Raw genomic sequence first — 27,814 nt, 5'->3', positions numbered from 1 at the left:
TTGATGAGTGTAACATTGAGATGAGCTTATATCTTTAAAAAAGTCAATATTTAAGAAAGTACAGCGTAATTTAACAAAAGTCATTATTTCAATAAAGTCATTAATTTTATAAAGCAAAATTTTATTCATTTATATTTGACAAGTTACGGCAGTCACATAGTGACTGCAAAGTTGTCAGTATATAATATTAAATTGATTTTATAATTTATTAAATATTTCACAAACTAAGGAATAACTATTTAATATACTTTAGTTTCATTTTGTATGGAAAAAATTGCTATACTACACCGTGAAATTTTTTATATTACATGGAAAAAATTTATAGTCTATTAATTATTGAATATTTTAACTATAAACACTTATAAAATTAATAATTATTAATTTTTTGCTTACATGGAAAAAATTTTTGTACCACATATTAAAATTTCAAAGTCACATTTGTTCTTATACTCTTTTTCATCCACAAAACTTTGTCTAATATTTATTTCACCAATATTGAATCAATAAGGATCAGTGATGATGATATTTTTGTTCAAACCTCCTTCCATCATTTTCTCCAAATTAATTTCAATTTCCTGGGAAGAAAAAACAAAAATGACTCCCTAGATAACTAAAATTAATTAAACTAAATTACCTCATTGCGTTGGGATCTCAAGTGATCAATAACGGCTTCATTAAAATTAGTGTCGTCAATTGGATTGTCGTTAATTGAGTCCTGCTCCTCGTTCAACAACTTTAATTGATTGCTGTTGTTATTATGAACATTAGGACAACTAAAAAATATCCTCTTGATCTTATCGACAACGATTGCCGAGTTTGCAATGGAATCATCGTCCGCCACAGTGCCCGATGGTATCAACAACGGACTGTTGTAATCTGTGATGCACTCTTTACTGAAAAATTCCAAAATTTTTTATCGGATGCGAGTAATTGGAAAGTCTTGTATTTTTTTTGTAAGCTTACGATCTTTGGTGATTGAATCCGTAGTAGGACATGAGTTCTTTCATTTTTTTTATCAAGGAACCTTCTTTTGAAGAGTAATACTGCAAATCGGCGCCTAAATTGTATGCAATTCCGCGCAGAGTTTTTCCGATGGTCTGTTTTGTAGTTGTGTCTAATTTCTGGGGAGAAAATTCGTTTTAGAAGAATTTTTATAAATTTAATTAATATTTCTTCACGTTTAAAAAATTTTGGGTCTTTATTTTCAAAATTCTAGCCTAAGGGTTGAAAATACAGTAAAATTAAAAGAAATTTTTTTTGTGGAAAATTTGTTTTTCTAAAAAAAAGGTAGCTTGTAATTTTTATATATCTTCAATATTTTAGCCACAAACAGGAATTTAATCTATTAAAAAATTACGGATAAGTTCTAACACTTTTTGACTTTAAATTGAAATTTTTGGAGAAAGAAGGAGAGATAGGTTAAAATTAATGAAAATTTTTTTTTGTAGGAAATAAAATTTTTTATAAAAAACGTCGACATGATTTTTTTATCTTTAATATTTTGGCCAAAATTAGCATTTTTAACGTTCGAAAATTACAGATAAATTCTACAAAAATTTTTTGTCTTTAAACTCGAAATTTGGAGAAAGAATGAGAGATAGGGCAAAATTGACGATAAATATTTTTGTAGGAAATTAAATTCCCATTTTCATAAAAAAAATCTTGTATTATTTTTTTTATTTTCAATATTTTAGCCAAAATTAGCATTTCAAACTTTTGAAAACTACGGATAAATTCGATAACTTCATTTTTTAACTTTAAATTCCCCATGCAAAAAAAATTCTGATTCAAAATGAATTTAAGATTGGAATTCATATTTTGACACAAATATGAATTAATTTTGAGACCAGTCTAAATTTGAAATTAATTTGTAGTTAGAAATTAGCATAAGTCTTTACTAAAATTCTGAAGCAGGATCGAAAGTTCTACAGGTGTGCTAATTTCTATATACAAATCAATTTCAAGTTTAAATTGATCTCAAAACTAATTCATATTTGGGTCAAAATATGAATTTCAATCTTAATTTCATTTTGAATAAGAATTTTTTTGCACGGGTCAAATTTTGGAGAAAGGATAAGAAAGAGAGTCAAATTGATAAGGATCATTTTTATAAAAAATTCAATTTTCCATCAAAAAGGTCTTTTATCATTTTTTTTTATTTTCAATATTTTAACCAAAATTAGCCAACATTTTAAACTTTTGAAAACCTACGGATGAATTCTATAACTTCAATTTTTGACTTATAATCCAAATTTTGGAGAAAGTATGAGAGATAGGATAAAATTGATCAGAAACTTTTTTTGTAGAAAATAAAGTTCTAAAAAATTCTGTAAAAAAGGTATGATATAACTATTTTGGATCTTCAATATTTGACCCATAATTTTGAATTAAACCTTGCAAATTCAAAATTTAATTAAATAAACTAGTTTTTTATTTTCTAATTATTTTTCTAATTAATTTTTCTTATTATGAACCCTAATAGTCAGCGCTTTCTCAGAAAGTAGTAGACTTCCAGCAGTTACGGTTAACTTAACATCAAGTTGGCGGTAATTCTTTACAGTACAACAGTTGTAAACAAATTGACGCAAATCTACGACCGCAACTTGAATACAATTCAACAATCAAACTTGTAGTTGAATTTCCTTCCAACGACTCCAATTTGACTGAAATACTTGTACAGTAAGTTTTAACGTCTACTTACAGAGTAACTTATAGGTAACTAATAGGTAACCGCTTGCTTTGTCAACTCTTTCCGTCAAATTAGCTTCAAATTGCGGTCGAAGATTGACAGCAAGTTTCAGGTTAGGTGGCTATCAGGGGATGTAAATAAAATGTCTCTGATAGCCATGATTTTTTTAAAAATAATTGGATTTAGCAGTTACAGTTAACTTGTTGGAAGCAATGGTGCACGTGTATTGCACATTCTATAATTAATTATTTTGCTGTACTTCCTATACTATTACTTGCTATCTACCCTGATAGCCAAGTTGGTCGCAACTTTCCGTCGATTTACTGCCGCAACTTGTCACCAAGTTGACGGCAAGTCTTGGAAATGAACTCGGTTGTTCACCAAGTTGACACCAAGTTGTCGGCAAAAATTGCTTTCGAAACTCTTTCGCACCAAGTTGATGACAAGTTTCTCGAGAAATTAGGCGACATATTGCGGCAGTAGATTGGTCTTGTTTTTCTCAGAAACTTGTAGCCAACTTGACGCCAACAGTTACAAATTCGGAAGTTGACCGCAAGTTGTCGCTAAGTTGGTGGCAACTATCTGACACCAAGTTGGTTGGTCTGAAACTGTGGCTATCAGGGTACTGTATTTTGTAATTTTGATATTCAGTATGTAACAATATATTCTGTCGTACCGACGTAACTTTGTAACTCTGTTTAATAATAATTATTTATACCAGTTATCCTGAATCCTTAACATAACATTAAGTTTGTGGTAATTCTTTACAGTACAACAGTTTTAAACAAATTGACGAAAATCGACGTCCACAATTTGAATACAAGTTAACACCAAACTTTTGGTTAAATTTTCTTTCAACTTTACTACAATTTGACTGAAATCCTTGCATTGCAAGTCTTGCCGTCAAATTGCAGGGTAACTTATAGACAATTTAACTAAAACTTTTGCTTTGTAAACTTGGAAACTCTTTCCATTAAGTTGGCTACAAATTTCGGCAGGAAATTGACGAAAAATTTGAGTTAAGGTGGCTATCAGGAAAATTTGTTTTGTTGAATGTTGATAACTTTCCAACTGACATTAAAAAATATCAAAGTCTATTTTATCAACAAATCACTTATCGACTGTCGATAAAAACTTCTTATCTATCGATAAAGATAATGTAGATTCCTAATAAAACAAAATGAAACGATTTTATCATTTAAAAAGAACTTACTTTGAATTTATCATACTGTCCTCCGAGAATGCACAGCCTAAAAGGAAAAGGATTGATGAACTTTCCCTCGATATTTATCGAAGAACGAGCTTCCGTGAGTTCTTTACTCCTTTGGCTTTTCATTTGCTCAATACTCGCGTCATCCAGGTGGGCTTTGATGGCTGCCCAGGCTGCCCCCAGGCAGGTTTCTAATGATAGCCATACTGTATTCGTAGCCATCAGGTTCAAGATTATAATAAACGTTGTTGCTTGTGACAGCGAACTGCCAACCAGCGCTGCGTTTATAATTGATGGGGTGAGATGACCCACTTCCCAGATGTGTATCAGGTCTCTGGACTTATTCAATCGAACAATTAATTACCAATTAGCGAACTTACCTCAGGATGGTATTTTATATAAAATAAACTTACTAAATTTTTATTAGCTTTGCGGCCGAAGGAGTAGTCAACAGCAATTGTCGGCTTAGCGGCTTCCTCTTTGTCCAAAAATTTATAAATCATTGTTGTTTTTCCCTTAAATTTATTTGAAATAATTAATAATAGACACACTCCCCATGAAAAAAAAATATGTATCGGAACACATAAAAAATATATTTTAAATATATAAAAAATCTATAAGAAATATATAAATTATGTATAGTAAATATATTTTTAATAACTAACTTTTGGTCGATATTCATATATATATATATATATATATATATACATATATACAGGGTGTCCCAAAAGTCACGGACACCATTGTAGCATCTGATGAAAAAAATAATTCTGAGACGAAAAGTACTTAGCCATTTTTCAATTAACCGCATAGATAATTAATTATTAATTAAAAATAACGTCTCTTTATTTGTTAAAGAGAGAGCGCCAGTATCCAGTAAAGTATGTGCCAAACAAAGACACAACTAACTGTATGACTAACTAGTTTCTATAGCTAACGTAGTCACACATATTTACTTACACATTCACACGTGCAAGCGTCTTCGTTGGAACGCACTTGACTTGACACTAGCGCTCTCTTTCTAACGCATAAAAGGACGTTATTTTAACTAATTATCTATGCGTCGGATTAAAAAATGGCTAAGAACTTTTCGTCTCAGAATTATTTTGTTTATCAGATGCTACAATGGCGTCCATTACTTCTGGGACACTCTGTATATATATATATATATATATATGCTGTATATATATATATATATATATATATATATATATATATATATATATATATATATATATATATATATATATATATATATATATATATATATTTCAAATATATTTTAGATGTATTCAAAATATATTTTTTTTATATTTTTAGCTTTGTATTTTTTATGTATTTTAAGATATATCTTGAATATATCTAAAATATATTTAAAATATATTTTGACATATATTTTTTTTATATTTTTTTTTTCATAGGGGAATGAATTAAAAATTTAACTTACGACTCCTTTATCGCCGATAACAATCACCGAATTTTCAGACATTAGTTAATAATGTTCACAAAATTTTAGTAGATGAAAAATGTTAAATGAAGAAGCTTCTTTGGAGGGTAAAACAACAATAAAATGTTTGTCGTGTTTACAGTCTACAATGGTTGCTATAGCAACGGCTTGTTGGAGTTTTAGTATTCAAAGCGCTCGCTAGAGATTTAAATTTCTGAGAAATTTAAACAAATATAAGTAATTTAATTCATTAAAAAATTTTTGTTAGAACAACATAAGATATGTTTTGGTAAGACATGAATATGTTAGCATAGAGATAATAATTCATATGATATGATAACAAAGTCAGGGTTATAATAAGTAATTTGGATGTTATAATAAAAAAACAGTTTTGTTATAGCAGAATATTTTAGTTGATTCAACAAAATATTTTAGTTTAATGGACAAATTGATTTGGTTAAATAACAAGATTGTTGTGTCAGGATAACGAAAAATTTTGTTGGTGGTTCAACATAAACCAGTCAGTTGGTATAACAAATGTTGTTGTTGAAATGACTAAATTATTTTCGATAACTAATAATTTTGTTAGCTAAATTTTCAAAAAAACATTTTTCCGAGACAGTAACTAGATTTTCGAGCTTAAAGTTGTATTTTGAGCTTCAAGAGCTACAAACTTTCTAATAGAAAAATTTTTGAGCGTTTTGAACTTTAATATAACAGGAAGTTCTAGGGATAGCCTTGAGAGTGAACCATATCCAGGATTTTTAAATTGTTACAATAATAAACAAAATTGTAAATTGTAACTTTAATGACAATTTTAGAGAAAAAATTCTCAGAATTTTACAACTATTTTTGTCAACAAAATCACTTTGTTACAGCAACAAAATTATTTTGTCACAAAAAAATGACAATAGCTAAATTATTTTCTTCTAACAAAATTATCGTTATCAGTACCACAGATTATTTTAGTCACGTAACACACTGGATTGTTACAACTTGTCTAATTCTATTAAGGGGACTAACAAATTTGTTATAAGTATACTTATTTATTACTAGAAAATATTTCCCAGTAATCCTCTCTTTTTATTTTAAAAAATTGAAAAAAAAATTAACTTAATTCGATAGAATAATTCTTGAACCAAGAAAGTAATTTTGAAAAGGGTAATTGTCTTTAATCAAGACAAAAAATTTTTGAATCAAGCAAAATTTCTTTTCTGCCCTCCGGCCGGAAAGTGGCAACTTTCTGGCCGCTGCGCTAAACAAAGTTGTCACATTCCGGCTACGTCGAGCAGAAAAATAGTATACACACCTTGGCCAGTAAATAAGAAAGCCTCAGATCACATGTTTGTCAACCTCGGCTTCGCCTCGGCCGACAATTACATGTGATCTGAGACATTTCTTACTTTACTTCCCTAGGTGTGTAATATACTATTCTTGCTCTCCTAGCCGAAAGTACGCTCTTCCTGGCAGCAATTTACTCCAGGAAGAGCAACTTTTATGGCCTGCTCTAACGCATGCGCGCTACGCATATTTCCTGGCTCGGCAGCACAGAACCTCGCTTTCTTTCGCATTTTCGTGGCGCGACCGGCCTATACAGCGAGTTTTAACTGTATATATAACAGTCACAACATCGTCTGTATGTAACATGTCAGCGCATAAACTAACCAAAAAATGTCAAGAAAATAAAACTAATTTTTAACTAAGGTAAAAGCCCCAATTATTGACGCTATAAGAGACAAAGTTATGATTTGATTTTTTTTAAGCAATCAAATATAAATATCGTTGAATTTTGTTTGTGGTAATGTCTTAAGTAATGTTTTAACTAATCAATTTCTTTTTTTAAAATGATAATCAGTGATATTTACTAATTAATTTTAAATAATTAAATAGATAATCTGGATACACCAATTATTGACGGGTTAAAAAACTGATTGATCTAAATATTGACGTACCGTAACCCCAATTATTGACGCCCCTACTGCGCATGCGTCGAATCATTTGGTTATATTTTTATTTATCAAAACTTGATATAAAGTAATCAATATTATTAAAGTTAATTAATAATAATTTCTATGAATGATTAATTATTATTAAAATTATAACAATTTATTCAAAAACTTATTTAACACCAAAACACGCCGAGTTATTTGACAGTTAAAAGCCTTGTATATAATCGCGTAACGTATTTTATACTTAAAAAAAATAAAAGGCGTCATAGCGCTGTTGACTGGCTGTCAATATGGGATTCACCATAAAAATTATGAACTAGTTATTGACTCCCATTATTTAAATATTATAAAGCATACAATTAATTTCGATTATTCAATTTTATAAATATTTCATGTACTGTTAATTAAAAAAAAAATAGGTCATATAATTACAAGAAAAAATTAATTTAAACTCGGCAGTTAAAAAAAATGCTTTTCTAACCAAAGTTGTTAAGAAAATAGACGCTCGTAAGCTGATTTGATGAACTGGTGGTAACTTTATTTTTTTTTAATAATTAATATTTAATATTTTGAACTGAAAGTGATTTTTTTTCAATTTTTTAATTAATTAGAATTTAATAAAAATTTATTTGATCGTTATTCTTATTACAGATAATTTAATATATTTAAAGATAATTTAGGGTGTCAATATTTAGACCCCCGTCAATAATTGGGGCTTTTACCTTAGATCATTGTTAATGAACTATTTAATAATAATACTGCACAAATAATTTATATAAAAAGTTTAAAAAATAAAACATAATAGTTTTGTGAATTTTATTTGCTTTTTTTTATATTTTGATAGTTAGTAAAGCAATGTTTATAAAACGATCCATGTACTCTACAAACTTGTAATAATTTAATTTCAATATTTCTTAGCCGTCGATTACTAATTAGAAACTAATTTTTAATCAAATTAAAAAAATAAATTCTGTAATTAGAATGAGTTTAAATATTTGTGACCAATTCTGTGCATGATATCACTCTTAATCAGAGCATTTGTTAGTAAAGTTTAAAATAAAATTTTTTTTCAATTTATTAACTTTTATTTTTTTTTTTTTTATACCCGCCCCGACCAGCAAAGCCTCGGCTTTGCAAAAGTCAGGCGGCGCCCCCCTCATGCCCGGCTAAACCTCGGCTTCGCCTCGGTTTTGCAAAACCCCTTCCCCGGGGTTGCGTACTTTCGGCTGGAGAGCAAGAAAAATAGTATACTACCCATGACCAGAATGTTGGATATCCTGACGTATGTGATATGATGGCCTCGGCTACGCCTCGGCCATCATATCCCATACGCCAGGAAATCCAACTTTCTGGCCTTGGGTTGTAATATACTATTAAATAATGAAATAGTATATTACATACCTAGGCCAGTAAAATAAGAAAAGTCTTAGATCACATGTAATTGTTGGCCGAGGCGAAGCCGAGGTTGACAAACATGTGATCTGAGGCTTTACTTTTTACTGGCCAAGGTGTGTATACTATTTTTCTGCTCGACGTAGCCGGAATGTGGCAACTTTGTTTAGCGCAGCGGCCAGAAAGTTTCCACTTTCCGGCCGGAGGGCAGAAAAATTTATTAGTTCAAGAATTTTTCTACTCAAATCAAGAAAATTAAGTTCTTCAAAATTATATACTTGATTCAAGAACAGTCTTAAAGTTATTAATAAAAGCTTGTTTTAAATCCGAACTTTACTTTGATTAATTAATGTATAGCACGAGCGTTTAAGGTATGTAAATAAAAGTTTTTTCTTTCCAGCAGTCTGCAGACTGTTTTTTGTGTCATTTATCTGTCAGGTGGGATTTAATGTGACAAAGTGTTGGAATCTCAACTTTTAGGCGATAACAGAACATACTTTCGCGCTCAAGCTTAAAGCATGCAATAAAATATAATATAATTTATAAATGGGAATGTAGAGTATTGTATAGTCATAGTATTAATATTAATATTAATAATAACAATAATAATAATAGGAATAAGAAGGAATAATAATGATGTACTGATTGAGAATTCATTGATCGAAATGGCGAGATAGATAAGTGTGAATATTAAATTGACTAGACAAGGTCGATTGTGACATATAATAACACAATATATAATCGATATATTTTGTATAAGAGGGTGTATTAGTATTATATCTGGAAACGTTAGTCACGGTATCGCGTGACAAGGTAATGGACATCAGCTTCGACAATGTAACCAGAGATATATCAATGGATTTGTCGATTACTTTGCTTGATGACGCTTATTGTTCAATTGCATGCTTATTTTTGTTTTATTGACCGTCAGTTCTCGTTAATAGTTCATTCATCTATTTATTTTTAACAAAATTACCGACTTTTATTTATAGCCCGGTTGAGCTTTGCAATCCTCCTGTCGAGCGCGGTCGTAATTTTTTTAAGTGACATCACGAATATTCTAATTACTGAAATGCCTACAAATTACAAGAAACTTTTTAATGCTTCAATAAAAAATTATTTTTGCGAATTAATCATTTAGAAATTGATGAAAAATATATATTTTTATCAAAAATTCTAAACAAAATTCGAGTAAAAAATAAAAAACAAATTCTTAGTTAAATTTCGAAACTATTAAGCGCAAAAATTATTAAGATAGATGTTTTTAAAGAAAATTTAATGCTCTGCAAAGAAAGTACGATTAAAAATTTCCGTCAAAAAAGACGTTTTTTTTTTTTTTTGTAATTAGAGAGCTTGAAAATAAAATTAATATAGTTTTTTTCTTTCGCGATTTTATTTTTGAACTTGGAATTTTTTTTCTAATAATCAAAGTAATTATTAGGAAAGATTAACAAATAATTTAAAAGGAAATTTAATGCTCTATAAAAAAAGGTGTTACGATTTTTTTATAAATTCTATTTTTCGAAAAATAAAATGAATTTTTGATTTTTTTGTTTTTAAATTAATTGATAAAATATTTTTATATTTTATTACAAACTTAAAAATTAAAAAAAAAATAATATTGACTTGTTATTCTGTTTATTTTTTTGGTAAATACAAATTTTTTCGCTCAAAAAATCATTCAAAAAATTAAAAAAAAAAAAATTTTTGATTAGTAATTCAAAGAAATAAAAAGTAATTCAAAATTTTGAATCAAAATTTTAAATTACTTTTTCTTAAGAAGGCTTTCTGGGCTAGAAGCTTAAATTCAAGGTAATTTTTTAAGTGTCTTAAAAAAAAGGCAATCAATATTTTCACTATTCATTTTTTTATAATATATTTATTATTATTTCAAAAATTCAAGAAAGAGTTTCAAAAAATTCGTACGAGACCATACCCACGATTCCAACCCTCTTAGCAATCTGGAAAAAAAAAAGATTATTAATTTTAAGTAATGCCGCTACCGTACGAATTAATAAAAAATTTGTTCCACAAAATGGCAATTGCCTGAAAAAGAAATTAATTTTAGTATTACTTTTTTTGAATTAGACGAATTTTTTAAAAATAGTAAATATTTAAATTTAGGGATGAGGATAGTTCATGCGATAGAGGTTTATAAAGAAGACTTAGACCAAATTTCAAGTAAATCGGTTCAGTAGAACTTGAGAAATTGTAGGTATCGATTTAAAAAAGACAGTTTCAAGAAAAACGAGTTTGAAGTTTCGCGTAAATTTTTTCGCAGTCTTATCCCAGTCGGGCCACGTCAGCAAACACTGATAGAAGGATTTGTTTATATTTAATAAGCTTTATTAACTGTCAAATGATTTTTTAACATCATAGGATTTAATAAATATTTATTAGCAGTTAATAAATTATCTACCAAATACGATTTATTAAATGTTAGTAAATATTTGTTAACAGTTAACAAATATTTATTAACAGTTAATAAGGAATTTATTAAGTACAATTTATTAACTGTTAATATATATTTATTTATGGTTAATGAATATTTGTTAACTGTTAACAAATATTTATTTAAAATAAAAAGCAAAAATAGCAATTTTCTTCTGACACTTTTTATAACCCTATAGCTGGAATACATGATAATAATTAAATTCACTAAATAAATTAACCTTTTTAATATTTAAAAATATAAAAGATAATTATGAGCTGTGAACTATAACGTTATTATAATGTAATATAATTAATGCAAATAATTTATAAAGATGATTTATGTTTATAAGCAATCTTCATATTATATGACATTGCAAGCGAAACAAATTCACTCAACAAAATATTTATTAACTTAACTGTTAATAAATATTTGTTAACTATTAATAAATACTTGTTAACTATCAATGAATCGGCTGGCCAATTTTAAAACACAGTAACTGCAAAATTTTTATACCTAATTTTTTTTAATATTGCTGCATTTTTTATAACTTTTAGACCTTAATTTCAAGTATTTTTTCTTAAAAATATTTATATTCAAGTATTTTCTATTCATAAATCAAATTTTTCATCAATTTGGCAGGCAAACTTTTTTTTATTAAGAAAAATTTAAAATAATTTCTAAATGTTAGGTACTGTGTTTTAATTGGGCAGCCGAAATGTTTCCTCCCAAATAAATATTTATTAAATGTTAAAAAATATTTAGTAAAATTTAATAAATTAAATAATTGTCTTCAAATAAATTAAATTATTAATAGTTAATAAATCCTTCTATTAGCAAAACAGCTATTTCTCCGAAAATAATTTCAATTTTTTAAAATCCTCTTAAAAACACATTTTGAAAGGGTTAAGCTCTAAAAATATGAAAAAAAATCAATTTTTTCAAATTTCTAGACCAGAATACCCTCTTAAAAAATTTTAACTATTTAAAACTTCAATTTTAATCACTTATTTTTGGGAAAAAATGTCAATTTTGTTAAATAAAATTTGAACTTTTTGATTATTTTATTTTCGCCAAATTAAAAAAAAAAAATCTTTGTAATTTTTTATACCAAAGCTTAAAAAGTATAAAAAAATGTCTATGTATTTTTTTAGACAATATAAAAATAAAATACTAAAAATTTGAACTCAGAAAATTTATAATCAAGTTTTTCATTAAAGAAAATACTCCTAATTTATTAATAGCAATCTAATGTTAATCTGCATGTTAAAAAATATTTATTAAAATTTAATAACATAAATAATTGTTTAATAAATTAAATTATCAAAACAGCCATTTCTCCGATAATAATTTCAATTTTTTAAAACACATTTTTTAAGACACATTTTTATAGAATTAAGCTTTAAAAATATGAAAGAAAAATCAATTTTTTCAAATTTCTAGCCCAAAATACCCCCTTAAAAATTTTTAATACTCAAAACTTCAATTTTAATCACTCTAAACTTCGCCAAAAAATTCTAATTACAAATATCTCAAAAAATCCAAATTTATTATGACCTAAATAAATCGCGTGCCTAATGCCAAAAGGGCGTATAATTTTTTTTTTGGTGCCAATCCTTTTGTAAACATGTTCTAAGCCTAAAAATGAAAAAAAAAATTCCAAAGCCAAAAGGGCGTATGTCTCAAGTTATACGCCCTTTTGGCTTTAGTACACTGAAAATTTAGTGATCTAAAACCAAAAAGGCGTATAATTTTTAACTTCTCGTTGAGGTGTTTTTCATTCTATGCATACATATTATGGATTTTAACACCAATTTTACGCAACGGAATCGGTGGTTTGAATTTTTAGGCGAGTAGAGCATACCTACGCTTGCGCTTAAAGTATACAATTAAACAAAAATATATCTTTTATTGCAGCTATTGCGGGCAAGGAATTATTATAATAATTCGAAGTTAAAAAATACTACACTGAAAAAAAAATTAACTTGATTCAAGAGAAAAATTCTTGAACCAAGAAAATAATTTTAAAGAGTTTCATTGTCTTGAATCAAGACGAAAAATTCTTGAATTGAGTAAAATTTACTTAAGCCAAGAAAAATTTCTTAGTTTAAGAATTTTTCTACTCAAATCAAGAAGATAAATTTCTTCAAAATTATTTACTTGATTCCAGTAAATTTTTTTTCCTGTGTAGAAAAAACTAATATCAAAATACGGAAAGTTTATTGGGGTACAATTCCTGCACCTTCTATTGGTGCATCTTTTACATTTTCGTCTGAAAAAAAAAAAAATAAATTTATAAAAAATATGAACATTTTAGTACGCGAAAAAATTTTTAAATCATATGCTTTTTTAATCATTGGTCGGTCCAAGATGATGAAAATTTGAAGTTACTACCATCGAAAATGTTGACTTTTAAAAAATTTTTTGTATACAAATTTTCTCCGAACAATTTTGAAGACTATTTTTCGAAATTTTGAAAAATTCTGATTTTTTTTTATACGCCCTTTTAGCTTTAGACCGACAATGTCCTAAAGCCAAAAGGGCGTATATCTTGATACGCCCTTTTGGCGTTATTACGTCAAAAATTTTTTTTCTGCAGATCTTTACATTTCGAGCGATTCTAGAAAAAATGGCAAAAAAAAAATTTTTTTAAACGCCTTTTTGGCATAAAACCCTATCTAACTGCTGTAATACGCCCTTTTGGCATCAGGCATACGAAATCCCTTTCCTGAAATAAAACGCAAAAAGAACCCTATAAGCAACAATTAACTCACCATATAAATTAATCCCTAAAAGAATTTGTTCCCCTCTATCCGAATTTCCCCTGAAGCCCTAAACTAAAAAAGTAACCCGATAAACGCGCCCTTAAATCACCCTCGTTGACCCGCGGCGCATCGCACTCCCCCCGGAAAAGAATAAACGATATACTTGCACGTAGCCCGCGTCTGCGCTCACAAAATGGTACCGTACATGCGCGTGACGTCACCGTTGACGTATCAAGATGGCGTTCGTCGCGAGTTTCGAGCCGAGTAATGAACAGTGCTCGAGTCCGAGCTTTCGCGTAAGCTCGTAGTTTAAAAAACTATTTTCAATCAAATTGACTCTTAGCAATTAATAATTAATTCACTATTAATACCAATAACTAATTATTAAATTAATAAGAAATAACAATATTAATAGATAATAGATAATTGAAAATTATCTATAAAAAGTACAAGATTTTACTTAATACAATTATTTAAAGTGAAATGAACTCGCGTTATCCATCGAAGGTTGAATTATCGGAAATAAATTTATCCTGACTATCGGAACTATTTGCCGGCTTCGCAATATGTTGATAAGGACAAAAATACACCTGGCCCTAATTTCTGGAGCTCAACTATCAGTTGTCAACTTCAATTACTTCAATAATAATTGTAATAATTATAATTATTCGGAAGAAAAAGAAGAAATGTTCCTTGAATATTTTTTAAAAAATTCAAAAAATATTTTATGAAAGTTAATGCCAAGGGACTCGAGGGTGGAAGTGTTAACCCGCGACATCGGTGCTTTGGTTTTTAAGGGTAGCACGCGAGGATGCTCGAGCTACTCGGCTCGAGTGTCCCACCCCTGGTGCGCGTGACCATTCCTGGCTTAATATTAATATATAAGTCGGAATCTGGTGGAAAGTTTTACCCCGACTTTAGGCGCCAGTTACACGAGTTTTATTACTTTACGCGATTCGGTTATTGGTGAAGATATTTCTTTAATATTGACACAGTTTTATTTGATTATATTTGTACTTTGTTAGGGTTTTTAATTATAATATGGTTTATTTTGTTTTTGTTTTTGATTAATTATGAGTTACCATGGCGCGTTTGTTGTGGAGAATATGATATTGATTGAACAGACATAACCTCCTTTTTTACCGGGTGGATGCAAGTGAGTTTTTTGGGGTTGTTTTTTTTTGCTTAGAAGTTAAGTGAGTGTAATTTGTTGTTTGGTTTTAGAAAGAGGATTATTGTTAGCAAGGTACCAAGGATTTACCATGTCACTTCTCAGTGTTACTGGTGAGTTTTATTGCTTTTTAGGTTATTGCTTTCAGAGGGTCATTGTCGCGATAAGTATGGCGGGTTTCGCACTTTCATTAAAAAGGAATTGAAAAGTATTGGTTTTTTTTTAATTATTTATGAAGATTTTTAATTATTTTGGATTTTTTTTTTTTTTTTTTGAAAAATTAATATTATTATTTTTTTGTAATTAAAGTAGTTTTGGAGATTTTCGGGAAGAAATTTTAGTGTCTTAATAAAAAATTTGGAAAAAATTTTAATTTATAAATTATTTAAATTGCAAGAATACTTTAAAGTATTTTTTGAATAATTTCTTTTTAAAGTTAACTAGAATTTTTATTAATTATATTTAGAAAGTAATTTTTTAGTAATTATAGGATTGACTTTTTATAAAAAATATTTTTGGAATCGTCTAATTTTATCTAAAATTGATTTTAAAGGAAGAATTTGGAATTAAATTGAAAATTAAGATAAATAATTTTGAAAAATACATTAAAAATAAATTAAAAATTCAAATTATGAATTTTTTAATCAAAAAAAAAATAATTTTTGAAAATCTAGATATATTTATAAATAGAAAAATAAAAATAACTAAAATCTTGCTTCATTAAATAATGACTTTTGTTAAGTTGCACTGTATTTTCTTAAATATTGACGTATTTAAAGATATAAGCTCATTCCGATGTTACACTCATCAAGAGCTTTCATTTGAGTACTCACATGCATTTTTGATATATTTTTCATATATACATATATATAACATATATTTTAAAGATGTAAGCTCATCCCGATGTTACACACATCAAGAGCTTTTATTTAAGTACCCACATGCATTTTTGATATATTTTTCATATATTTATATATATAATATATAATATATATAAATATAAGAAAAATTGATGTGGGTACTCAAATGAAAGGTCTCGATGAGTGTAATATCGGGGTGAGCTTATATCTTTAAAAATGTCAATAGTTCACCCGATAAATTGTCATTTCTTAATTATTGACATTTTTAAAGATATAAACTCATTTCGATGTTACACGTATCGAGACCTTTCATTTGAGTACCCACATGACATTTTTTATATATTTTATATATATGGTATTTGTGAAATATATAAATATATAAAATATATGAAAAATTGATATGGGTACTCAAATGAAAGTGTAACATCAGGATGAGCTTATATCTTTAAAAATGTCAATAGCTCACGAGATAAATTGTCATTTCTTTATTATCTATCTTATTACAAAAATTCCTTTTAATTTTCCAAAAAAATATTAAAATTATACTATTATTATGGTGTTTTATTTGCATTACTTAATAATTTTTTTTTTCAAAAAATTTTACTAAAATCCTAAAAATTAAACCACTACCTCTTCCAACAAATACTTTTCCCAATTTATATTTGGAGATTAGTGACGTAAGTGATAGAATTTATTAAGCTCGAATAGTGACAGCAGCTTGTACTCTTAAATTTGCTTTTGCTCTGGTTATTCCTCGCCCACTACACGGTTCAGTGACATTAATCGGAGATCGATTTCAGGAACTGAATAAATATGAAAAAAACCCTGAAAGTAGAGGAAGAAATATAACGATTTGATAATCAATAAACAAATAAAGATTATCTTAGCTGTGTTGTTGTGTTGTTGTGTTCCACCCTCCCTTATATTGTTGCTTTCCTCCCCCGCTTTCCACTTACCTCCTCGGTATAATTCAATTCATCGTGTATAGTATTGGTACACAGTACACACAGATGTTATATGTTATATGTTATACCTTATGGTCTATAACCCAATTCACCTACTCCTGTGTCGTCATACTTATTATTGTTATTATTAATATTATTAATATTATTATCCTTGTTATTGTTCCCAGAACGGAGTCTAGTTTAGTTTCACGTTGATGACAATCGAGATGCTAGTTTATAATTTCTCAATATTGATTTAATTTCCCAAAGTTTATTACTTTATTACGGCAAAGAGAATCTACTTCGAGTTCGGGTAGTAAGAGTGTATTGCTTGTTTTTATTTTTATGTCGATTGAGTTAGAAGTTTTAGAGTAACTCTGAGTTTGAAATTCTCTTTCTGAGCTCAAACTTATTTTTTTATTGTTTTTGTATCTATAAAGTGCAATTATATTGTAAATAATAAATTAGGAGTTTTTTCCTTGATGAAAAATTTGATTATAAATTTTCTGAGTTCAAATTTTTAGTTTTTTATTTTTATATTGTCCCAAAAAATGGATAGAAATTTTTTTTTGGTAATTTTTTAAGCTTTAGAATCAAAAAATTACATAGAATTTTATTTTAATTTGATGAAAATTAAATAATTGAAAAGTTCATATTTTTTTTTGAAAAATTGAAATTTTTTCTAAAAATTTTTTTTTTTTTTTTTTTTTTTTTTTTTAATGTAAAAAATGAATAAATTTTGAATGTTTTAATTTTTTAGACAAAAAATTGATTTAAAAACTTATTTTTTGATTTTTGGAAATTTTTGAAAAATATAAAAATTGGTGCAAATAAAATCATCGAAAAGTTCAAATTTTTTTGAACAAAATTGAAATTTTTTCTTAAAATATGTTTTTTAAAATGTCAAAAATAAACAAATTTTTTATTTTTGGAAATGGGTCGAAAAAATTGATAAAAAAGCGATTCTACACTGATAGTAGGATTTATTAACTATGAATAATTTAATTTATTTGAAGACAATTATTTAATTTATTAAATATTTTTTTAACATTCAATAAATATTTATTTGGGAGGAAAGTACATTTATTAATAGTTAATAAGTATTTATTAATAGTTAACAAATATTTATTAACAGTTAATAAACATTTTGTTGAGTGAATTTGTTTGGCTTGCAATGTCATATGATATAAAGATTGCTTATAAACAAAAATCATCTCTATAAATTATTTGCATTAATTATATTTCATTATAATAACGTTTATTGTAAAATACCAAATTCTATCACAGCTCATAATGATCTTTTATATTTTTAAATATTAAAAAGGTTAATTTATTTAGTGAATTTAATTATTATCATGTATTCCAGCTATAGAGTTATAAAAAGTGTCAAAAGAAAATTGCTATTTTTGCTTTTTATTTTAATAAGTATTTGTTAACAGTTAACAAATATTCATTAACCATTAATAAATAAATTACTTATTAACTGTTAATAAATATTTATTTAATCCTAAGATATTAAAAAATCATTTATTAACAGTTAATAATGCTTATTAAATATAAACAAATTCTTCTATCAGTGCAGGTTATGGGCCCAGATTTTCTTTAATTTTAATATTTTTAAGTTCAATGATCCTACACTGATAGAAGGATTTATTAATTATTAATAATTTAATTTATTTGAAGACAATTATTTAATTTATTAAATTTTAATAAATATTTTTTTACATTCAATAAATATTTATTTGGGAGGAAATTACATATATTAATGGTTCATGAGTATTTATTAATAGTTAACAAATATTTATTAACAGTTAATAAATATTTTGTTGAGTGAATTTGTTTGGCTTGCAATGTCATATGATATAAAGATTGCTTATAAACAAAAATCATCTTTATAAATTATTTGCATTAATTATATTACATTATAATAACGTTTATTGTAAAATAACAAATTCTATCACAGCTTATAATTATCTTTTATATTTTTAAATATACAAAAGGTTAATTTATTTAGTGAATTTAATTATTATCATGTATTCCAGCTATAGAGTTATAAAAAGTGTCAAAAGAAAATTGCTATTTTTGCTTTTTATTTTTAATAAATATTTATTAACAGTTAATAATAAATTTTAGTTTATAAATTACTTATTAACTGTTAATAAATTTTTGTTAACTGTTAACAAATATATTTATTAACATTTAATAAATCGTATTTAATAAATAATTTATTAACTGTTAATAAATATTTATGAAATCCTATTATGTTAAAAAATCATTTAACAGTTAATGAAGCTTATCAAATATAAATAAATCCTCCTATCAGTGTCCAAAAAAATAAATAGACATTTTTTTGGGAATTTTTAAGCTTCGGAATCAAAAAATTACCTATAATGTTTTTTTTAATTTGACAGAAATGAAATAATCGAAAAGTTCAAATTTATTTTGAACAAAATTGACATTTTTTTCTAAAAAATAGTTTTTTTAAATGTCAAAAATGAAAAAATTCTGAATTTTTTGAATAAAAAATTCATTTTTTGATCTTTGGAAATTTTTAAAAAATAAAAAATTTTGTAATTTTTGGAAAAATTGGGAACATTAATTTCATTAAAAAAACTAAATTTAATCAGTTATTTCTTTTTTAATTTAGAAAAAAAAAATTGGAGTTAATTATTTTGAAAAAAAATCAAATCTTCAATTTTTGAAAGTTTTTTATTTAATTTATCTAAAACGTTCCAATTTTTTAGATAAAAAAAATGAAAATGTTTATTTTAAATTTTTGAAAATTTAGTACAAAATTGATTCCAACCAAAAAAAATTTCTAAAGAAATTTTGAGAAAAAATAGGAACAGTAGTAGCATTAAAAAATTCAAATTTAATCAATTTTTTTGAGGTCGAGTAAATACAAAAAAATTGAAACTCAACTTCAAAATGAAATTAACAATAGAAGAAAAATAAATACAGAATGTTTGTCAGAAAAAAAGGTAAAAAGTGAAATGAAATTTCCATTTGAAGTTTAAAGAAAAATCTGGTTCCACAATAGGAATAAAAATAAATTTTAGTGAAGAAAAAAATATTTTAGTAAAAGGAGTTTTTGCCGGCGTGGAAAAAAACAAAAAAAAGAACTTAAAAAATAATGACGATAATAAAAATGCATAAAAAAATGAGAGAGGGGTAGGAGGAAATGAGTGAGTGAGTAAAAAGCATCAGCAGCTCGTTTTCTACTTGGCTGTCGTCATCAACGAGAGAATATGTCCTTTTCAAATGCGCCAACGCCTTTACTACTTCTAGTTTTCGTTCTCGTTCTCTCTATGTCTCTTATTATTATTCCTGTGTGTCTCTGACGTATGCAGAGACACGAAAAGCTCTTTCTCGTCGATGACAGACTCGACACGCGGTGGCCTCATTATACCACACTTTCCATAATTTACTTTTAGTTTTTTTTCAAACAGTTATTACTCTTTTTACGGCCAGATTATTGTCAAAATATGATAAAAAAAATGTTAATTCTCGGGTGATTATTTTCAACTGTAATTAGAGAAATTATTCTATTGTGAATGGTATTGCTGATAGAGGAGTTTTTTTAGACTTAATTAAGAGAACAATTGGAGAAATGACTGTTTAATTGTTGCGGTAGATAAATTTAAATTTTTTGAAGGAAATTTTTGTAATTTAAGAGTCTAATCGAAGAATTTGTTGATAAAGATACGTCTAAGTTCTCAAAAAATGAGGATAAATAGGTTTTGAGACAAATTTAAGCATCGACAAGATGGCGGCTTGTATTTTGTGGCACGAAATGGCGGCAAAATTAATTATCAATTAAATTTAACAGATTTTAACTTCTTAGGCACATATTTGTTGATAAAAATACATCTAAGTTCATAAAAAATTAGGCTAAATTAGTTTTAAGACAAATTTAAACATGTACAAGATGGTGGATTGTATTTCGTAGCACGAAATGGCGGCTAAATTAATTATTAATTAATTTCAATAAAATTTAACAAATTTTAACTTCTCAGACACATATTTGTTGATAAAAATAGTATTAAAGCAATAAAAAATTACAATAAGATAATTTTGACTAATTTTAATGTCCACAAAATGGTGGCTTGTATTCCGTGGCACGAAATGACGGCATAATCAATTATCAATTAAATTAAAAAAATTTTAAATTTTTAGGCACATATTTGTTGATACAAGTACGTCTAAGTTCATAAAATTTGAGGATAAATTTATTTTGAGACAAATTTAAATGTTGACAAGATGGCGGCTTGAATTCTTTGGCACGAATTGGCGGGAAAATTAAATATTAATTAAATTTAAAAAATATTAACTTCTCAAGAACATATTTGTTGATAAAAATACGTTTAAATTCATAAAAAATGAGGATAAATTGGGTTTTAAAACCAATTTAAGTGTCGACAAAATGGCGGCTTGTATTCCGTGGCATGAAATGGCGGCAAAATTAATTATCAATTAAATTCAACAAATTTTAACTTCTTAGGTACATATTTGTATATAAAAATAGTATAAAAGCAATAAAAAATTACAACAAGATATTTTTAACTAATTTTTATGTCCACAAAATGGAAGTTTGAATATGTGACTCAAAATTTGCTGCAAATTTAATTAGAATCGGTTTATTGCAGTTTCTTTGACTGAATTTGTAAATAAAAATACCTTTAAACTTACAAAGTATGAATATAAGTTACTCTTGACTATTATTTGAACAACAAAATGCCTGCCGGCACAAAATGGCAGCAAAGACACTTTCCAACAGTAATAAAAAAACCAAATATCAAATTTTTTAAAAATGAAACTCACAATTACAGTTAACAAATGCTTTATTAAAAGTTAATTTAATAAATCCTTTCATCATTGAAATTAACTTTATTTCATAAAGTTTATTGTATTTTTTCATTGTAGCAGAGTGGGTTTTGTTCATTGAGAAATGAGGTGAGACACTTTCAAGACGTAGGACCCTTATCGTGTCTACTTGAATCTCACACGCGCTCTTACGAAACAATAAAAACAAAAAACAACAAGAGCTAAAGAAGAGACGGATGGATCTTTAGTTTGTTTTTTCTTTCTGAGAGAGCTTTACTTTACGGTTGAAAAAATATAAAACGTTTCCTACCCCGAAGGGAGGGAAACGGTTATTTCAGGTCTTGCCAAAGGCTTGACCTATCGGAGATTACCTACCGTATCTTTCATGCATATTTACCCAAATTTGCTGACTTTAAGCCTTAATCTTAGCTCATAGAGGGGAAATTCCCCTCATGCGTCTAGGTTTCCCAAGGTGCCGGGTAGCACGTACCGCTGCGGTGCGTGAGTCTTCAGTACCTACTCCGATTCGCGCCGGCAAGGACTTGCTCAGGTCAAGCCTTTGGCAAGACCTGAAATAACCGTTTCCCTCCCTTCGGGGTAGGAAACGTTTTATATTTCATGTCTATGCCTTTGGCTTGACCTATCGGAGAGATGTTTAATTTCTGCCGGCACCAACAGCGTACTGTGACCCTGAAAAGAATTATTTCTAACCCTAACCGCTTAACCGTAAACCAGGAAAAAACCATGATTATATTATTATTATTTTATTTTTAATCAGCCCAACATCATACAAATTATAAATGTAATTTTAAGTAGTAAACAAAGATAAAAGCTGCAAGGAAAATGCCTAACTTACTTGACTAGCCGGGCCAGCTTAATTAACTGGTTCGAACGCCTTCATAACTACCTGATTCTGAGACTTTGGTCTAGGTCTTTGCACCTCCTTACAGTAGAACTTGAAAAAGTTTGTTGCCCCCTGCCAGTTACCTCGCTTCAGAATGTCGTCTAGCTCCATCCCCTGCTCAAATCTGTACGAAGCTACAGCTGATCTAATCGACCCTGGACTCGTGTTAATATTCAATTCCTTGAAGATTGTCTTAACCCAACCGGCGATTACCGCCTTTGAAGCTTCTGCAACCTTGCCCCTTGTTGTAATAAAAAGCTTTAGTAGGCCTGGCACCGCCTTGCGTCTCTGCTCTGACATCTCTATTAATCGATTCACCCAAAAAACTAAGTCAAACTCCTGTTGCTTGGATTTTGACAGTTTCCACCCAGACTGCCTATGTCGAATGCTGTCGGTTTTCGATCCAAAGACCGGCCAAAAGGTAACTGACTCTCGCTGCGACACATAATCATTCACTCCAATAGCCAGCAGGGTCAGATCGTGGATACGCCTTCCCGAAGCCAACAATAGCAGAGTAGCTGTATGCCGAGAGACCTGAAAAAGGCTGCTTTGATCGGGGGGATGACTCTTCAGCCACTCAATTAGCACTTCGATGTTCCAAACCGTCGATTTCGCGGGAGACCTAGCCGCTTCGCGATTACCCAGGGCTTTAATCATCGACCTAACTAATGGGTGAGCACTCAGCCGATTTTCGCTGCTTGGGTTAGCTAGTGAACTAACTACCGACTTTTTTGTTAAGATTGTCCGGTAACCCAGCTTCCTTTCATTGGCTAAGTATCCCAAATATGCTGCCAGCTGCTGACCCGTCGGCTGGCTAGGCGGCAACTGGTTCTCGGTGCACCATTCTGACCACTGGCTCCAAGCTGCACCATAAGTTTTCCATGTGGAACTCCTCCACGCAGATGACACCAGGTCTACATTAGAACTACTTAAGCCAGCCACTAGATTGGCCCACCCCGTATCCGCCAGACCTCTAAACACATGTCCTTTACGTTCTGTGGAGGCATTCCGGTCGCCAGATCCACCAGTGAACACTCCAGGTTCCGAAGTTCGAAAGGGGCTGCTGTGCTTCTGCTCTTCAGCTCGCTCCTCCAGAAGGTCCTTTTCCACCGAGGCGCCACGATCAGGAATACTCCTTTCGCCGAGTTCAGATGGTGCAGAACCTCCGGAATCAGAGGAGGAGGAGGGAATACCCAAGCTAGGTCCGTCTCCCAGGTCCTGCTGAACGCATTGATGAAGGCTGCCTCGCTGTCGCTTGCCTCCAGGGTGACATACGTCTCGACTACCTTTGACCGACTCGTGGCAAACAGATCTATCTGCGGTCTTCCCCATTTTCTGAACACCAGCTGTACTGTATCGCTTTTCAGATGCCAGTCCGTAAGGGGTGTCCCCCGCGACAATCTGTCCGCCCAGCAGTTGTATATTCCCGGCAGGTAGAAAGGAACCAGACATATCTGAGCCCGATGACTCAGAGTCAGGATCTCCTTGACGACTTCCTGCAGGATCTTGGACCTGGTCCCTCCCTGCTTCCTGATATAAGCAACTACTGTTCTGTTGTCGGACTGAAGCATCACTGACTTGCTCCGAAGATCTGTTACGAACTCCCTTAGGGCCAACAACACAGTGTAAAGCTCTTTGCGATTCACGTGCCAACGCTGCTGCTCCCGCGACCAAAGACCCGATCTTATCTCGCCGTTCAGATGAAATCCCCAACCTTTCTCGGACGCATCCGTTGTCAAAAACATCGTCGGGTGCTCCTGGAATACTGGGCTCGTCTGGTGAATGTTCTTTTTCCACCAAACGCAGTCTTTCATCGCTGGTAACGGGACTGTCCTCTTTTCCTTTGGTTTGAACTCTGAGAGCTCCAAGCTCGCTCTCTGTAAGTTCCTCGAGAACAGACGGCCCAGAGGATTCACGATCGCCGCAAAATTGAGTTGACCCAACAGCGACGTTCCTTTCGACCAGTTCCACATGCTCCTTGCTACGATCCAATCGATGACGCTCAGAATCCGGTTCTTTTTCTCTTCCGGGAGAACCCTCAGGTTCTTTTCTGTGTCCCAAATGATCCCCAGAAATTCCAGCCTCCTTGTCGGGGTAATAACCGACTTTTTTTGATTCACTACCCAGCCTAGGTGCTGAAGACACTCTACAATCCGTTTCACATGCTCCCGTAGAATCTGTGCATCCTGATGCACAATGAGAAAGTCGTCTAAGTATACTAAAACCCTTATTCCCCATTGACGAAAAAGATTCGCCAACCAGTTGCTGATCCTTGCGAAGGCTAAAGGGGCTGTCGCCAGGCCGAATGGGAGGCATGTCATGTTGTAAACCCGGCCTTTGTATACCAGACATAGATATCTTCGGTGACGCTTGGCAATTGGCAGATGGAAATATGCTTGGGAAATGTCCAACTTTGCCATGTAGTCGTATTTTCTGAGAAAACGGGGGACTTGACGCTGGTTGACTAATCGAAATTTGTGTGGTAGGAGATATTGATTTAGCTGTTTTAGGTTGAAGATCTGTCTTACCGACCCCTCTGACTTTGGAACCAGAAACATGGGGGAAATGAACCCTTTTGACCACTCTGCCTTTTCCAACACTCCTATTTTCAACAGCTTCGTTATCTCCGACGACATTTGAGCAGATTCTTTGGTCCCGAATCTTTTTAAATTTCTTTTTGAAAATGGTACAGTCACCGGTTTTTTTATAAAGGGTATTTTGTAACCTTCCAACATTTCCAAGATGTAATCCGGAGCCCCCATTTGTGCCCATTGGTTGACGTAGTTTTTTAGCTGACCCCCGCAAAACGGATAGTCATAATCTCCTGGGCCTGTCCTTACCAGCTGAACCGGTTCTTGCAGAGGACTTTCTGAAGTCTCTGGTGCTTGGCTTTCGAAAGGAGGACGAATTCGCTGAGGATGACGATTTGTGCGAGCTGCTTTTTTGTTCTCGTGGCTGAGCCGAGTTACTTGGGCCGCGACTTGGCTGGGGTTTGGAGCTACGAAAGTTTCCCCCTTTTGCAGCTTTCGGGGCAAAGCTCTGGGGTCGTTGGTAAAAAACTCTGTGAAAGCCACCTCGCTGATCAAAGAATTTTGACAAAGCTTCCTCATCGAACAGGTGAGACTCAGAGGGAGGAATCTCAGCCAGCTTCGCCGCTAGATGATGATCCTTAGGTTTGTATGACTTTCTCCTCAACTCAATCAATTCTGCTCGCCTCGCGCATGTGTAATGAAGCAGGTCGTCGGAAATCTCCTTGAAGGCCGAGTCACCTAAAAAGTTGTTTTTAATTTCATCAAAAGCTTCGGGGTACTTTTGCGCTATCCTCTGCATCCCCTCAGAGAGCTTCTGACGCTGTTTCAGTAGGCCATGAGTGATCGTTCCTGCCATTTCTTCCGCTCTTTCCAACATTGAATTGGCAAAGGACTTAGGTGCAAGACTCTCCAATTGGCTATTTACTTTGAGAGCGTCGAATACCGGCGAGGCTTGAAGCTTTTTCTGAACATCCTTGTACCTAATCCTGTTCCAGCTTGCAGTACCCAGCTTTTGGCACTCTAAGCCCTGCGCTTTGATTTCTGGAGCCGGAGGTGGAACTGCCGGAGCACTTTCTTTAACTTGAGGAACTAAAGCCAGAGCTTCCAAACTAACTGGTTGCTTTTCCTGGGTCGGCATCAACTCGGGTGCCTTCCATGCTGTTGCATCGGCAATCTGATCGATGGTCGGATCGCCGTCCGACAAACTCTCACCATCCGATTCCTCTGAGCTGCCAACACTCCACTCATTTTCAGCGTTCTTGTTTTCAATTTTATCTAACAAGACGTGGAACATGTTCTCCATCCTTTCTTCTAACTGCGCAATCCTTGATCTTTTGGCCGGATTGTTCGGCATTGGAATCCTTCTCTTACCAGCAGCACCATCAAGAGGTTCATTTTCGTTCTGTTCCTCCTCCGAAGTTTCTTCCTCGGGCCTTAACAAGTCTGCCGCTTGCTTACGGGAAATGAACTGGTCCTTTAAGGGCTTCAAAGCGTGCAAAAATATTTCTGCCTGACTCGCTGAACCCTTAATCTTATTAACCACCGCTGGAGGACTCATGATGAGAGCTCTGCAAAAAGCCCAGTTCAACATTTCGACCTTGAAGTCCCGATACTGTTTCTCTGGTAGGTCTTGAGTCGACGGGTTAAACGCCCGAGCAATTGCCACTGTAGGCAAAGCAAATCTTAGCTTGTTAAGCACTTGAGGATCTAGCTCATCCCCAAAAATCTCTTCCTTGGAGAGATTTACTACCTTCCAATTTCTCCAACCAGTCGGTAACCATTCTTCTGCTGCCAATTTCAGTCTGTCCAGGACCTTGTCCTGCTCCTCAGTCACGGCTGCTTCTTCCACTAGCTCCTCCATAGTCACGAAGGCCGACTGTGGGACTTCCATCTGTAATATAAAGAAGAAAAACCCTATGTTAGTAAGGGTTTCAGGCTGCCCCGCAAGAGAGGTTGTCTGCAAGCGGGTGCTACAGGAGTTTGTGTTCTAACACTATAATACTGCATTATGCGCAGAATTACTCCGTTTCGCATGCTTTATCAAGACTTACTGCCTGTATTAGCAATACCCCGAGCCTGACGGCTGCGGAGACACTCCTCGAGCCGAAGAGGCTGCTCAGCGGAGTCTTAACAGACGGTTGCGTCTCAACCAGAGTAAAGAGCCTCGCCAGACGAGCCGTCACGGCTCCTCGAGCCTATTATGACTACCACCAGTCCACACGGAACTGCGCAAGCGCTCGAGCTATGGGTCATGGCTGCTCTCTGGGAGTAACGAGCAGCTACGTCCGCGGCTGCATCTCGCGAGCCGTGATAACCACTGCTGCGGCTGGCGACCCGCAACGTAACCTAGAACAAAACTAAAATACATAGCATTGACATCTTACCTTATTCCTGGTTTACGATCACGTTTACTTTAATAACTTTTATAACTTTGTTATAATAATAAGTTATTAATAACTTTAATAACTTTAATAAAAATCAAATTAATTTTCGAACGTTGCAACAACGTTTGGGCATATATGCACTACTCGATAAACAATAGCGTACTGAAGACTCACGCACCGCAGCGGTACGTGCTACCCGGCACCTTGGGAAACCTAGACGCATGAGGGGAATTTCCCCTCTATGAGCTAAGATTAAGGCTTAAAGTCAGCAAATTTGGGTAAATATGCATGAAAGATACGGTAGGTAATCTCC

At 31.2% G+C, this 27,814-nt stretch overlaps 3 protein-coding genes across 3 annotated transcripts in view; 1 reads left to right on the top strand and 2 right to left on the bottom strand.

Moving 5' to 3' along the window:
- Nucleotides 1–444: 444 nt before the first annotated feature.
- Nucleotides 445–5,489, bottom strand: LOC123266756 (cytoplasmic dynein 2 light intermediate chain 1). Its single transcript, XM_044731155.1, has 6 exons — nucleotides 5,347–5,489; nucleotides 4,313–4,414; nucleotides 3,903–4,238; nucleotides 964–1,121; nucleotides 635–893; nucleotides 445–575 (listed from the first exon to the last, which is right to left on the bottom strand). The coding sequence occupies exons 1-6, from the start codon at nucleotides 5,386–5,388 to the stop codon at nucleotides 501–503; spliced, it is 972 nt and encodes a 323-aa protein (XP_044587090.1). The 5' UTR covers nucleotides 5,389–5,489; the 3' UTR covers nucleotides 445–500.
- Nucleotides 5,490–14,133: 8,644 nt separating this feature from the next.
- Nucleotides 14,134–27,814, top strand: part of LOC123267222 — a 69,326-nt gene continuing 55,645 nt past the window's right edge. The window contains exons 1-2 of the mRNA XM_044731775.1: nucleotides 14,134–15,039; nucleotides 15,108–15,167. Of these exons, the coding sequence (XP_044587710.1) occupies nucleotides 15,146–15,167 (22 nt within the window). The 5' untranslated portion in view covers nucleotides 14,134–15,039; nucleotides 15,108–15,145. The remainder of the gene's footprint in view (nucleotides 15,040–15,107; nucleotides 15,168–27,814) is intronic.
- Nucleotides 25,318–27,458, bottom strand: LOC123267486. Its single transcript, XM_044732140.1, has 2 exons — nucleotides 27,169–27,458; nucleotides 25,318–27,008 (listed from the first exon to the last, which is right to left on the bottom strand). Exon 2 carries the CDS (start codon nucleotides 27,006–27,008, stop codon nucleotides 25,401–25,403), a length of 1,608 nt encoding a protein of 535 aa, XP_044588075.1. The 5' UTR covers nucleotides 27,169–27,458; the 3' UTR covers nucleotides 25,318–25,400.

The sequence above is a fragment of the Cotesia glomerata genome, linkage group LG6 (assembly GCF_020080835.1).
Source record: "Cotesia glomerata isolate CgM1 linkage group LG6, MPM_Cglom_v2.3, whole genome shotgun sequence".
Taxonomy (NCBI): domain Eukaryota; kingdom Metazoa; phylum Arthropoda; class Insecta; order Hymenoptera; family Braconidae; genus Cotesia; species Cotesia glomerata.
The sequence above is the reverse complement of the archived record's forward strand: the minus strand, read 5'-3'. Positions and strand labels throughout refer to the sequence as shown.